Source organism: Chenopodium quinoa, unplaced genomic scaffold (assembly GCF_001683475.1).
Source record: "Chenopodium quinoa cultivar QQ74 unplaced genomic scaffold, ASM168347v1, whole genome shotgun sequence".
Classification (NCBI taxonomy): domain Eukaryota; kingdom Viridiplantae; phylum Streptophyta; class Magnoliopsida; order Caryophyllales; family Amaranthaceae; genus Chenopodium; species Chenopodium quinoa.
The window spans coordinates 1,183,388-1,195,231 of record NW_018742951.1 but is presented as its reverse complement, the minus strand read 5'-3'; the positions used below and the strand labels follow the sequence as shown (position 1 = coordinate 1,195,231).

The 11,844-nt window shown below is 41.3% G+C and overlaps 1 protein-coding gene across 1 annotated transcript; it reads right to left on the bottom strand.

Annotated features, from left to right (window-relative positions):
• Window positions 1-2,565: 2,565 nt before the first annotated feature.
• Window positions 2,566-4,579, bottom strand: LOC110728465. The gene is made up of 3 exons (XM_021908107.1): window positions 4,506-4,579; window positions 4,105-4,412; window positions 2,566-4,004 (listed from the first exon to the last, which is right to left on the bottom strand). Exons 1-3 carry the CDS (start codon window positions 4,577-4,579, stop codon window positions 2,566-2,568), a joined length of 1,821 nt encoding a protein of 606 aa, XP_021763799.1.
• Window positions 4,580-11,844: the final 7,265 nt, after the last annotated feature.

Here is an 11,844-nt window from a genome sequence, read left to right as displayed (position 1 = left end):
AGGCTTCTACTCCTTTGTGCCCAGTCCCACCGGGCGGACCATGTTCGATCGGGCACGTATGAGCTGCAGCAATTACTCCGTATTAAACTCATCTTTCATTGCCCTGTTGGATCGGGCAAGCTACGGTCAATAGGGCGTAGGGGAAACCTTCTTCTTCACACACTAACCTCTTCTATAATCATCCAAAACACGTCCGATTCATCCAAGAAACTCTGTATTCCTATTAAAACTTAAAAAAACACACCGAACACACTAGAGAAGAGATTGTTAGCGAGAAATGGCTCTAAAGAGCCTAAAACCATGCAGGAATGTGATGTAATATCGGGATAAATCTACGTATAAAACGTGAATATCAAATTCCCCCAAGCTAAACTCTTGCTTGTCCTCAAGCAAGACAATAAAAAATAACAGACAACCAAACAACATACTTCACCCCATAATGCAAATTTAAAACACGGATTCAAAATCGAAATCAAACAAGCATGCATCTTAGCCAACCAATCAAATTACTCAAACCGTCGATCCACCTAATTAGTTGTCAAACGAGACCAACCATGTATATTTCAAGAATCGATGACTAGAATATCTCACATAGGTGGTCACTCAACACACTTTTTACGTGGCGAGCTAAAAATGAGCTCGATCTCTCACCATCCCCACCAATAATGCAATCCCCCCATCTCACAACACTCGCGTGTTTAGAAGGTTATAATATCGCTCAACCTAGTCAAATTTTGACTCGAAATGTAACATATACTCCAGCATTTTGACAAAAGACTCGTTTCACATGAACACAATGCTATGCACGAAGATTGGAAGGACTTTTTCAAGCTTGTAACGTAGGCCGGGAATAAGAATGGGTAGGAAATAATTTGGGAAATGTGGGCTATATTAGTCTAACAGGAGAGCTATCAAATGCAATGAGTCACACCCTCGATTTACCATTTTGATCAACAAAACACATACCCGACTACAATGAAAATACCAAATACCTCCTTCACATACTTTTCCAACTTCAAGCTTTTTTCATTATTTTTCACATCAACATTTTTCTTCTCTCTTTTTTTCAATAACAAAGACACTTTCTTTTCTTTTGAGTACAAAATTTTTCTTCTTTATTGTTCCTTGCTCCTTGATTCATTTTTTTTTCAACAACAACCTCCATGCTAGTTCTCCTTCTTTTCTCTACTTTTTTTTCATATACTTCACGTCAATTGCAACTTGAAATAAAATCACACAAAATACCACACAATAAAGCTCCCCCAAGCTGGACATGGGAAAAGTAACCAATTTGGGTCTAAGGGGTAATTTTGTGAGGCTCATGAAAAATATAGATAAGCTACAACATGGGTGAGCAGGAAGGGAACAGATGTTCTAAATTCGTCTGGAGGTTACCTAATGAACATGGCCTTCGTCATTTCAACATGCACGTGCAATGCATTACGACACACTACTAAGAGTTTAGAATCAAAACTAAGATCAATGCTACACCAGGAACTAAACACATACATGAATGAATATATAAGGCTCAAGCCTCACGGTTAACACAGTCAAGCTCCTGAATCATACATGGTTAATAGCTTTGACCCCTACTAGGGATCAACCAATTCAAGGTCAAATCATGATCTTTTAATCCACAATGCAAGTCTTTCAATCGAAATTAAATCAAAACCTTTTCCCATAAAGGATAGGGGCACAGGGAACTAGTTCAATGGCCGTTCATTATCATGAATCTCGTATTTTTTCATGTTTTTCAATTATTTTATTTATATTTTTTTCAGAGATGAAAGCATTAAAAATTACTAAAATAAAAAGAGAGAGTGAAAGATATACCTTGTGTACACAAGAACTTCCCCCCAGGCTAAATCAGACAATGTCCTCATTGTCTTAAAGGGAAGCTAGTAGTCAAGGTGACTACTCCTTATCATCATCACCCAAAATAACATTGCCAAAACCTCGAGGATTGCAATGCATCTCTTTGGAACAAATTTGAGCAAAAATGAAACAAAGTGTTAGTGGGGAAAAGATAAAAATTGAGTCATGTGCACTATTCTAATCATAACTTTTGATGTATAAAAGATAATGCAGTGATTCTAATTGAATTAGAAAGTAAACTTGAATAGCTTTCCGACGATAGGTCACACGCAAAAATCCGTTAAGTAGCGCAAACGTTATGGCATGTCGAACTTGAGCAGTTTTGATGAACCGTATGCGCGCCCGGTCCGACCAGGCATGGCTGCCCGATCAGGCGCGAGAAGCATGAAAGAAAGAAGAATTAAAGCTAATTCTCAACCCTCACCGCCCGGTCAGACCGGGCATGGGATGCCGGATCCGGCACGAAGGGGATTGAACGTTTGAATGAATTCAGTTCTTCTTTGGCTCAAAATCTGCACAAAAACAAACTCCCACAAACGCAAGTTACACTTTCCTTACCTCTATAAAAGCCAAAGACAAACAAAAACACGCAAAAATTAGAAAAGAATAAAATAAAAAACAATAAAATACGGGTTGCCTCCCGCAAAGCGCTAGTTTATCAGGGTCTTTAGCTTGACCTTCGTTGTTGGCTCAACCTGGGTCACCACACGAAGAAGGAACTCCACGATGTTGCCCATGAAAATATCTGCCTCCAAGTGACTCCTTCACTTTATATTTGACATGCTTTGTATCCGAACTTACCTTCATGTAGCTAAACACATCATTTGGTGGAATTCTGTCCTTGTTTATCACAAAATTTCTACCAAATACACACTTATCAACCAAAGTGTTAGTAGTATCAATTCTTAAACAAGTACCACCATCAAATATGAAATTATGTTCATTAAAGAGCTTAAACATGACTTGTTTATTCTGGGCCCTAGTGGTCACTTGTCCTTTACGAACATCTATTAGAGCTTGACTTGTGGCAAGGAATGGACGATCGAATATAATCGGGATCTTATGGTCTTCTTTTATGTCCATAACAACAAAATCAACAGGAAAAACAGGTTCATCAACCTTAACTAATACATCCTCAACCACACCCATAGGGAGTCTAGAAGTCCTAGCAGCCATTTGAAGAGAAATAGGGGAAGGTTTAAGTTTTCGAATACCCAATTTTTCATATAATGAATAAGGCAATAAATTAGCACTAGCACCTAAATCACACAAAACCTTGTCGAAATTTTTTTCGTTTATCATACAGGGAATAGTGAAACTACCAGGATCATGCAGCTTAGGTGGTATGCTATCACATAAAAGAGTAGAGCCTTTCTCATTTACTACTTCCTTATCCTCATGTTGATCTTTAATATTCTTCATAAAATTTGCAAATTGAGGCATTTGAATTAAAAGACCGGAAAAAGGAATAGAAGTGTGTACCTTCTTAAGAGCTTCGCAGTATTTCCCAAAATGTTTATCGAGCACGGCTTTTGACAACCTTTGCGGGAAGGGCATCGGTTCCTCATAAGCCGATGGAGCAACATGTTTGGGACTTTTTACATCCTCACCCTGTTCATCTTTTTTTGGCTCCACACTGCACACTTTCTCATCTATTTTCCTCGGAAATAATTCATCTCTTCTCAAGAAAACTGCATTGCATTGTTCCTTTTTGACTTTTGCTTGATCATGAAGAGTTGATAAATGACTCACTTGTTGTGAAAGTTGAGAAAGGTGGGTTTCTATCCTCTTATTTTGAGCCATAAGGAATTGAATTGAGCTTTCAAAGTGTTCATTTTGCTTTCCTTGTAGCTCAAATTGCTTTGTCATAAGCTCTTGCTGTCGAAGAAGGGAGGTAGTGAAAGTCTCTATAGTGGAATCGAGGTTGTATTTTGAAGTTTGCGGTGGTAGTTGTTGATACATGGGTTGGTGATTAAAAGATGCCCTTTCTTGAAGATTAGGTGGTGGTGGCAGAGAATACAATTGAGCTTGAGCATCATACAACCTTTTAGATGCCGTAGTATAGAAGGCATTTGCTTGCTCGATTGATATTTCATCAGAGGGCGGTTGACATTGTGGAGCAATATGGCCTTGAATACCACATAATTGACAAGTTTTGGATGAGGTGGAAGAGGATTTTATCAAACTTGCTTGTTAATGCTTGTACAAAACTTGTCAAGAGAGTTAAACCATCAACATCAAATTTTCCTCTAGTCTTCACAGTATTTCTGCCCCCTGGGTGATAATTATCATTGGCTGCCATCTTCTCAATTAGCTCCTTGGCTTCAGTTGGGTTCTTAGTCATGAGAGAACCCCCGGATGCAGCATCAATGTATATGCAAAACTCATGGGTCAGACCATTGTAGAATGTTTGGATCAACAGCCACTCTGGGATACCATGATGAGGGCATTGTCTCTGTAAGCGCTTGAATCTTCTCCATGCCTCATATAAAGACTCATCATCAGATTGACTAAAGGTAGCTAGCTCGTTCCTTAACCTAGCAGTCTTTTCTTATCCCAAAAAATTTACTAGAAAAGCTTTCACTAGATTTTCCCATGTATTAAACGAGCCAGTGCCTTCATCTCTCTACCATTCCTTCGCCCTATCCCGTAATGAGAAAGGGAAAAGGCGAAGTCTGATAGCATCATCTGTAACACCATTCATTTTCATAGTATCACATTTCTCGAAGAAACAAACAATATGACTTACCGGGCAATCATGTGCTGTGCCTGCAAAAGAGTCATTGGAGATGAATTGAATGAACTGTGGTTTCAATTCAAAGTGCTGAGCAGTGACAGGTGGCCTGACAATGCTAGAGAGGAGTCCGGTTGTCGTACCAGGAATACTGTACTCCAAAAGAGTTTTTGTTCCTTGGTCTACCTTGTTTCTATTATGTCGATTTCTTGTTCTCCTTCTCCTTATAGTTGCCTCGTGTTTGCATGCAACAAGAAAACAAGAACGAGAATATCAAAAACACAAGAGAAAATAGCCGAAGCAACGAATAAAGCTTAGCAAAAACGAATCACAAATAATCAAATGAAATCGTTAGTCCCCGGCAACGACGCCGAAATTTGATAGACGTGTCGGGTACCTAACAAAAATAACCTAACTATTCCTCCTAACTATGTAGTCGGGCAAGTAAAGATCGAATCCCAAGAGACTAAGGTTCACCGAATTAAATGGACTCAAATTATCACTAAGCAAGTAACAATCAATGGTGAAATAAACTAGGAACTACTGTATAAAAAACTAGAATTAATTAAAAGAATATAATGAATCAATAAACTAAAACATCCAAGATCAAGTATCACAACAATTACGATCGATGCAATTATCTATCTACCCCTAGCATTCAAATCCAATTAACATGGGGAAAATCAAACCCTAATCAATACCAAGGACCTCTCTCGAGTATCAATGGCTTCTCTAACCACAATCAATCCTATTCTCATGGAATCATGCAAATTAGAGACATTAAACAATTTACTTCACTTCCCAATTATCAATTCAACCACTCTCGTGATGAATTTCAAACCCTAAATTGATCTACTCAAATCCGTTAGAACCCAACTCTCGTTGTGATTAGAACTATGGAATACTAACAATACTATTATCTCTAATCTAGTATTGGCATAATCACAATCAACTTAGAATAAATAATTGCAATAGTTATTAGAGAATTTAAAGAATCAATTCATGCATCAATCATTATTGGGCTACCCTAGATCTTGGAATATAAAAACTACTCACACATATTCAAATAAGCAATAACAAAAATTTTCAAAGAAAACATAATGGAAAACAATAATAATTGAAAGAGAAGGGAATAGAGATGAATACCAATGATGCTTCAATTGAAATAACTCAAAATGTCGATCAACAATAATCAAATCTAATGAAAGAATTAAATTGCTTAAAAGAAATAAACTAGGGTTCTAGGGAGAGAAGTAAAACTTAAGGAAATAAAGATGTATGTTCTAATGATAATTACAATGGGTATTTATTCCCTTAACAAGATAAAATTGCGAAAATATTAAAATCGGATTCCGCAAGCCTTTGCCCTGTCCAACCGGGCGAGCACCGCCTGATCAAGCGGATGGTATACGGGTTGCTCAACTTGCGCTTTGCTTCTTCTCCCTTGCGCTCGGTCCCACCGGGCGGGTGGTGCCCGATCGGGCGTGCAACTATGCTTCTCCAAATCAATTGCTGCCTTCTTGTTTCAACGCGAGGCTTCTACTCTGTGCCCGGTCCCACCGGGCGGACCATGCCCGATCGGGCACATAGGAGCTGCAGCAATTACTCCGTATTAAACTCATCTTTCATTGCCCAGTTGGACCGGACAAGCTAGGGTCAATAGGGCGCAGGGGAAACCTTCTTGTTCACACACCAACCTCTTCTATAATCATCCAAAACACGTCCGATTCATCCAAGAAACTCCGTATTCCTATTAAAACTTATAAAAACACACCGAACACACTAGAGAAGATATTGTTAGCGAGCTTAAAACCATGTAAGAATGTGATATAATATCGGGATAAATCTATGTATAAAACGTGTATATCACTGCACTGTCAAAGATGTAAAAAAATTAACCGGTTGTCTGTCGGCATTGGGGAGATTCCTCAGTTGGTTAAGTAACAAGTGCCTCTATTTCTTCCAAGAAATCAAAAAGAAGACTAGATTTGAATGTGGGGAGGATGCTGAGGCGGCCTTTTAGAAGTTGAAAAAACGCTTGCACTCAATTCCAAGGCTTGTTAGCCCTCTGCCGCAAGAGGTGCTTTACATGTACTTAGCCGTCTTTAACCCTGCGCTCTGTGCTATTCTTCTTGCTGAGAGAGACGGCACCCAACTCCCGGTCTATTTCATTAGCCATGCTCTTCAAAATGCTGAACTATGGTACCCCATGGTTGAAAAATTTTGCTTTGCTATTTTCATGGCAGCCAAGAAGTTGAAGCCTTACTTCTTGGCACATCCGGTTATGATCTGAACAGATCAACCCCTCAAGCGGCCAATGACAACTCTGGAGTCATCCGGCAGAATGCTTAAATGGGCTATTGAAATGCAAAGCCTTGAAATCTCTTTCGAACCTAGGAAGGCAGTGAAGGATCAAGTGTTTGCCGACTTCATTGTAGAAAAAACAAGGCCGGCGAAGTCGGAGAATCTTGAACAGGTTTGGAAAGTGTATGTAGACAGGAGCTCTACAATGGACGGCTGTGGTGCAGGCGTTATTTGTCAGTCCCCTGAAGGGGACAAGTACGCATATGCACTACAGTTCAAGTTCCAAGCCTCAAATAATGAGGCATTATATGAAGCCCTGCTAGCCGGTATCTGCATGTGTAAGGCGACAGGGGCAAGAAAAGTTGACGCATGCTCTTGTTCACAATTGATCGTTAACCAATACCATGTTGACTATGAGGCCACTCATCCGGTTATGATCAAATACTTGCAGGCGGTCAAAGAAGAGGCTGGGACACTTGATGAATTTCATATAAGTCAAGTGCCCAGGTTAGAAAACAACCAGGCGGATGCTCTCTCTAAGCTCCCGCCTCTTGTGATATGCCTAGGTCAGTCTTTTGGGAAGTTATGGAAAAAAGAATTATTGAACAAGATCCCATTGGAATTCTGGACCGAAGCTCAACCTGGATGGATGGCATCCAGGCTTATCTAACAGACGACACTCTGCTGGATGCATACCCAGAAGCGGATGCAATGAAAAAGCATTCTACAAACTTGGAGATTCATAATGGAGAGCATTTCAAGAAGGGTTATCTGCAGCCGTTGTTGAAATGTGTCACCCCAGAAAGGGGGAAGGATGTACTAGAGGATCTGCACTCGGGTTTTTATGCGGCAGATCCCTAGCAAAAAGGGCTAGGCGGCAAGGCTACTTTTGGCCCATTCTTGAGGCAGACGCCATGGAAATGGTGAAGAAATGTGACAAGTGTCAAAGATTTGGTAAACTCATACATTGTCCGGCTACTGATCTGACGGCTATTTACAGCCCAATACCATTCGTCAAATGGGGCATGGACATCTGGGTCCATATACGCCTGCTACAGGCAGACGAAGATATGTTCTAGTTGATGTTGACTACTTCACCAAATGGGTAAAAGCAGAGGCGGTCAAGGGCATAAAGACAAAGGATGTCATCTCCTTCATTTAGAGGAATATTATCACCCGATTTGGGGTACCTATGTCTATGGTCTTTGACAATGGCCCTCAGTTTGAGACGCCTACCCTCAAGAATTTGTTGAGAGATCAAGGGATCTCACATTGCTTTGCATCAGTTGGTCGTCCCTAAGCAAATGGCCAGGTTGAAGCCTTCAACAAGTTTATCTCAGACGGCATTAAGAATAAAATTGAAAGGGCTGGCGGTCTATGGGCCTTCACAACAACTGAAAAAGGGCCAACCGGTGAAACCCCGTTTCATATAAAATATGGTGCAGAAGTCGTCTTGCCTATTGAGCACTACGAGCTGAATCTTCGAGTCACGCTTTATGATGAAGAGGCTAACAGGGAGGCCATGCGGCTAGCATTGGACTAACTCCCAGAGTACAGGGGCAATGCCACTTTACATCATGAGATTTATCGTTTGAGAATGACAAGAGCCTATAACAAAAGAGTACACAAACGAACCTTGAAAGTAGGAGACTTTGTGCTATGGAAAATGGAGGCAACTGGTAAGGCAAATGAGCAACGAAATTTGAGTCCTAATTGGGAACGTCCCTACCGTGTTGGGTTTCGTAGTGTCCGACACTACGCGGAATGAAACCTGCCTAAGACCTGCACACTAATTAAGTTAACTAAACATGCAATCACATAATTAAACAACAAGAGAGAGAAAGAGAAAAGAAGATCTTACCCTCAACGCGTGCTTCGCTCGCTTACGAGCTTTTACTTGAAAGCTCTAGCTTCGCAAGTGCGTAAGCCTCCGACGGCTTGCACCCTTGACCTGACCTGAGCGGTCTCTACTACCCTGAAGGTTAGTTGGGGCTAGACCAAGGAAATACTAGAGTATTACGAACGTAAAGGTTTTCTCACTTATAGGGAGATGCCTTATTGAGTTCAACTCAAGTGCTTCTTCCTAAACCCCAAACATGGGTATATATAGGGAATGGAGTCTTGGTTTCCCATTTCCCATCATTGTGGGGGAATTGCATTTTGCTCAATTTATTTTAATCCAAAAACAAATTAAAATGTAAAAGAATCAACAAGCGCCAAGTGGCAAATGGTGAGCAAGGGTAGGTGAGGACCACTAAGAAGGGGGGGGGACCAAACACAATTTGCTCCCCAAGCAAGCCACCAAGACCGGTCTTTCTTTGATCGAAAGGTGACCCCACACAAGGTTGTCTGGTAGCCTGCCAATGCTGCCCAGCTGGTGCCTAGCACCAAGGCTGGGCTAGCTAGCCAGCCTGCCTTCGTATATGCGCAGCAATCAAGCCACACACGCAATGCGAGCTGCTGCTGCTACGATGGGTGTGAAGTGTTGTGCGGGTGCTGGGCGATGCCCAGTTACTGCGATGCTGCAAGTGGCGGGGTGTAAGGCCCAGCATGTAAGCACACTAGCACGCATGGCGCGCCAACTACTAGCCTGCTTGCGGCCATGAGCACCAGCCCCACAAGCATGCTTGGCGTGCAAGCTTAGCACGCATATGCATACTTGGCTTGCGGCATGCCTTGCGATGCAGTTAGTGGCCTGAGCTAGCCTAGCGCTCGCATGTCTAGGTCAATACGAGACTACGACTTAGCTTTTACTTGTCGCTTGCTTGATTTCTCGTCTCGTCGAATTCTAAATTCAACTTGACTTATGACGCTCAGTTTCGACGCTGTAAGCTCAATTCCAACGTCTTTGTTCGTAATACTCTAATGACTCATCTAATCTTTCGGATTAATTCATCGTCTCGGATTGGTTGCTCGATTGGGGTTCGGCTTGAAGGGTTCAGTCAAGATTAAGCTGTAATATTAATTACACATTCATATTACTGATAGGAAGAGACCTCCACCTAGGTATTCAGATCACTTGACCTTATTGAATAATTAGCTTTCTCATAATTCCGAATCCTCTATCGGAATAATACACTTGTTGGAAGGACACCATTCCATTCATACCGAATCTATGAAGAAGTAAGAGGTGGCAGCTACCGCCTTGAAACTCCAGACGGTAGGCAGCTAACCTGAACTTGGAATGTAGACAACTTACAAAAGTACTACTTCTAAGACTTCAAAAATCTTGTAAATAAAGTTTATCAATGAAAAGTTGTTCTTTATTTTCAATCATATTTATTGCTTTCTGTATTAAATACCGTCTTTGCAATGTACAGACGGACTTGTTAAAATTTTACGTCTGCTCCAACATCAGTAGATATAAGCTAAGTCTAAAAACATAGCAGCTATGCATTGTTCCTTATAGAACACCTTGATGAGGAAATGGCGAGATGATATTAAAAAGCCATCTGCTTCAAAATGATTAGGCAACCGGCGACGCCCATCCTGGTGATTTGGTCGCAGAGAGCATCTCCTATTCGGGTGGAACATTTCTCTATAAAGTTAAAAACAAACGGCATTACCGATTGTCTGGATTAAGACAACTCACATATGTTTGAATGATCGTGTGAAACCTGGATATTACAAGTCACTGCCTGCAACAAAAGGTGACCGGTAGTTATCTTGGTTGGATATAACCTGCTATTTCTTAGAGGCAATACAAACGGTAAAATTTGAGGATCTAAGCTAAGCTAAAAATTTAGCAGCTACAAAATACTCGTTAAAAGAAATTACACACGGCCAATGGTCGTCTGCTACTAAACGATAATTCGTCTGCTCTAACAAGAGCAAGACATCCAGCGAAGCCCCTCAAGGTTAATACGTCGTAGAAATGATTGGCAGACTGATTAACCCCGTGAGGATTAGCTCACAGCAGGTTGACCTAAATGATCTAAGATGCGGTCAATGACTGTCTGACATTCAGTCTAGATGCTCAATGGATGACTTTTCGCTTAGTTTAAGGCAATCACCTTGGTGATTGATTGACCCACTTTTAAAATCAAGCATACATCCGTCTAGGGGCAATACATCTGGTACATCTACTAAACCGAATATATTAAGCTACGTACTTGGAAAAATATACGCATGTTGAAAATTGCAAAAATTGGAAAAAATTAAAGCAAATTTGACAAAACCGACTTAGTCGGCAAATCATATACTAAAAATCAACCAAAAGGTCGGTAGAGTAATTTCCAAACCGGATCTACATCCGAGAAAAGGAAGGAAATTGTTAAAGTACAACAGAAATACTCGACACACAGGCCGTAAATATAGACAGTACAGCTACCAAAAGCTTATATTTACTAAGGCGGGGCCATGGGCACATCCTTCACAGGAGGAGTAAGAGCAGAGTTCACTTGGGCTTCATCTTCATGTTGCTCTTCCTCTTCATCCTCCTCTACACCATCAGTAGCCTCCTCGCCCTCTAAGAGTTCTTTTTGAGCCACTCCTTTAACGGCTCCAGCTCCGGCTTCCCTTCAGCCCTTGCCAAGAGAACAAGATCTGCGTATCTGTAGGCTAGGTCCCAAGTGTCACACTCAGAATCCCGATACACGAGCTCCCAGGCCATTTTCATCTGGTCCTCGTAGTGTTTTCATTCTCTTCAATGAGCCGTCTCTGCTCAACCTCTAAGGTTGCCCAGAAGTTGTCCCTGGAAACGACCATCTCCTTCTTCAGACGGTGGACGTCTACTTTGAGAGTGGCATTCTCTTGGTTGGTCTCCTTCAAAGATTTGAGGCCTGTCCGAGCAATTTTGAGCTCCGCCTCAAGATTTGAGGCCTTCAGGTTAGCCTTAGAAAGGGCAGTCGTACGCGTTTTGATGGAGTCCGCCTGCGATAAGAGCTCAGCTTTAGTCTCAAGGTCATGTATTAACGTTGAATATTGAGAAA

Coding starts and splice junctions, on each gene's coding strand:
- LOC110728465 (XM_021908107.1), bottom strand. CDS start 4,579: ATGAATGGTGTTACAGATGATGCTATCAGACTTCGCCTTTTCCCTTTC. Junction 4,413..4,505: donor CGGGATAGGGCGAAGGAATG/GTAGAGAGATGA, acceptor AAAGACTGCTAG/GTTAAGGAACGAGCTAGCTA. Junction 4,005..4,104: donor AGGAAAATTTGATGTTGATG/GTTTAACTCTCT, acceptor GTGGTATTCAAG/GCCATATTGCTCCACAATGT.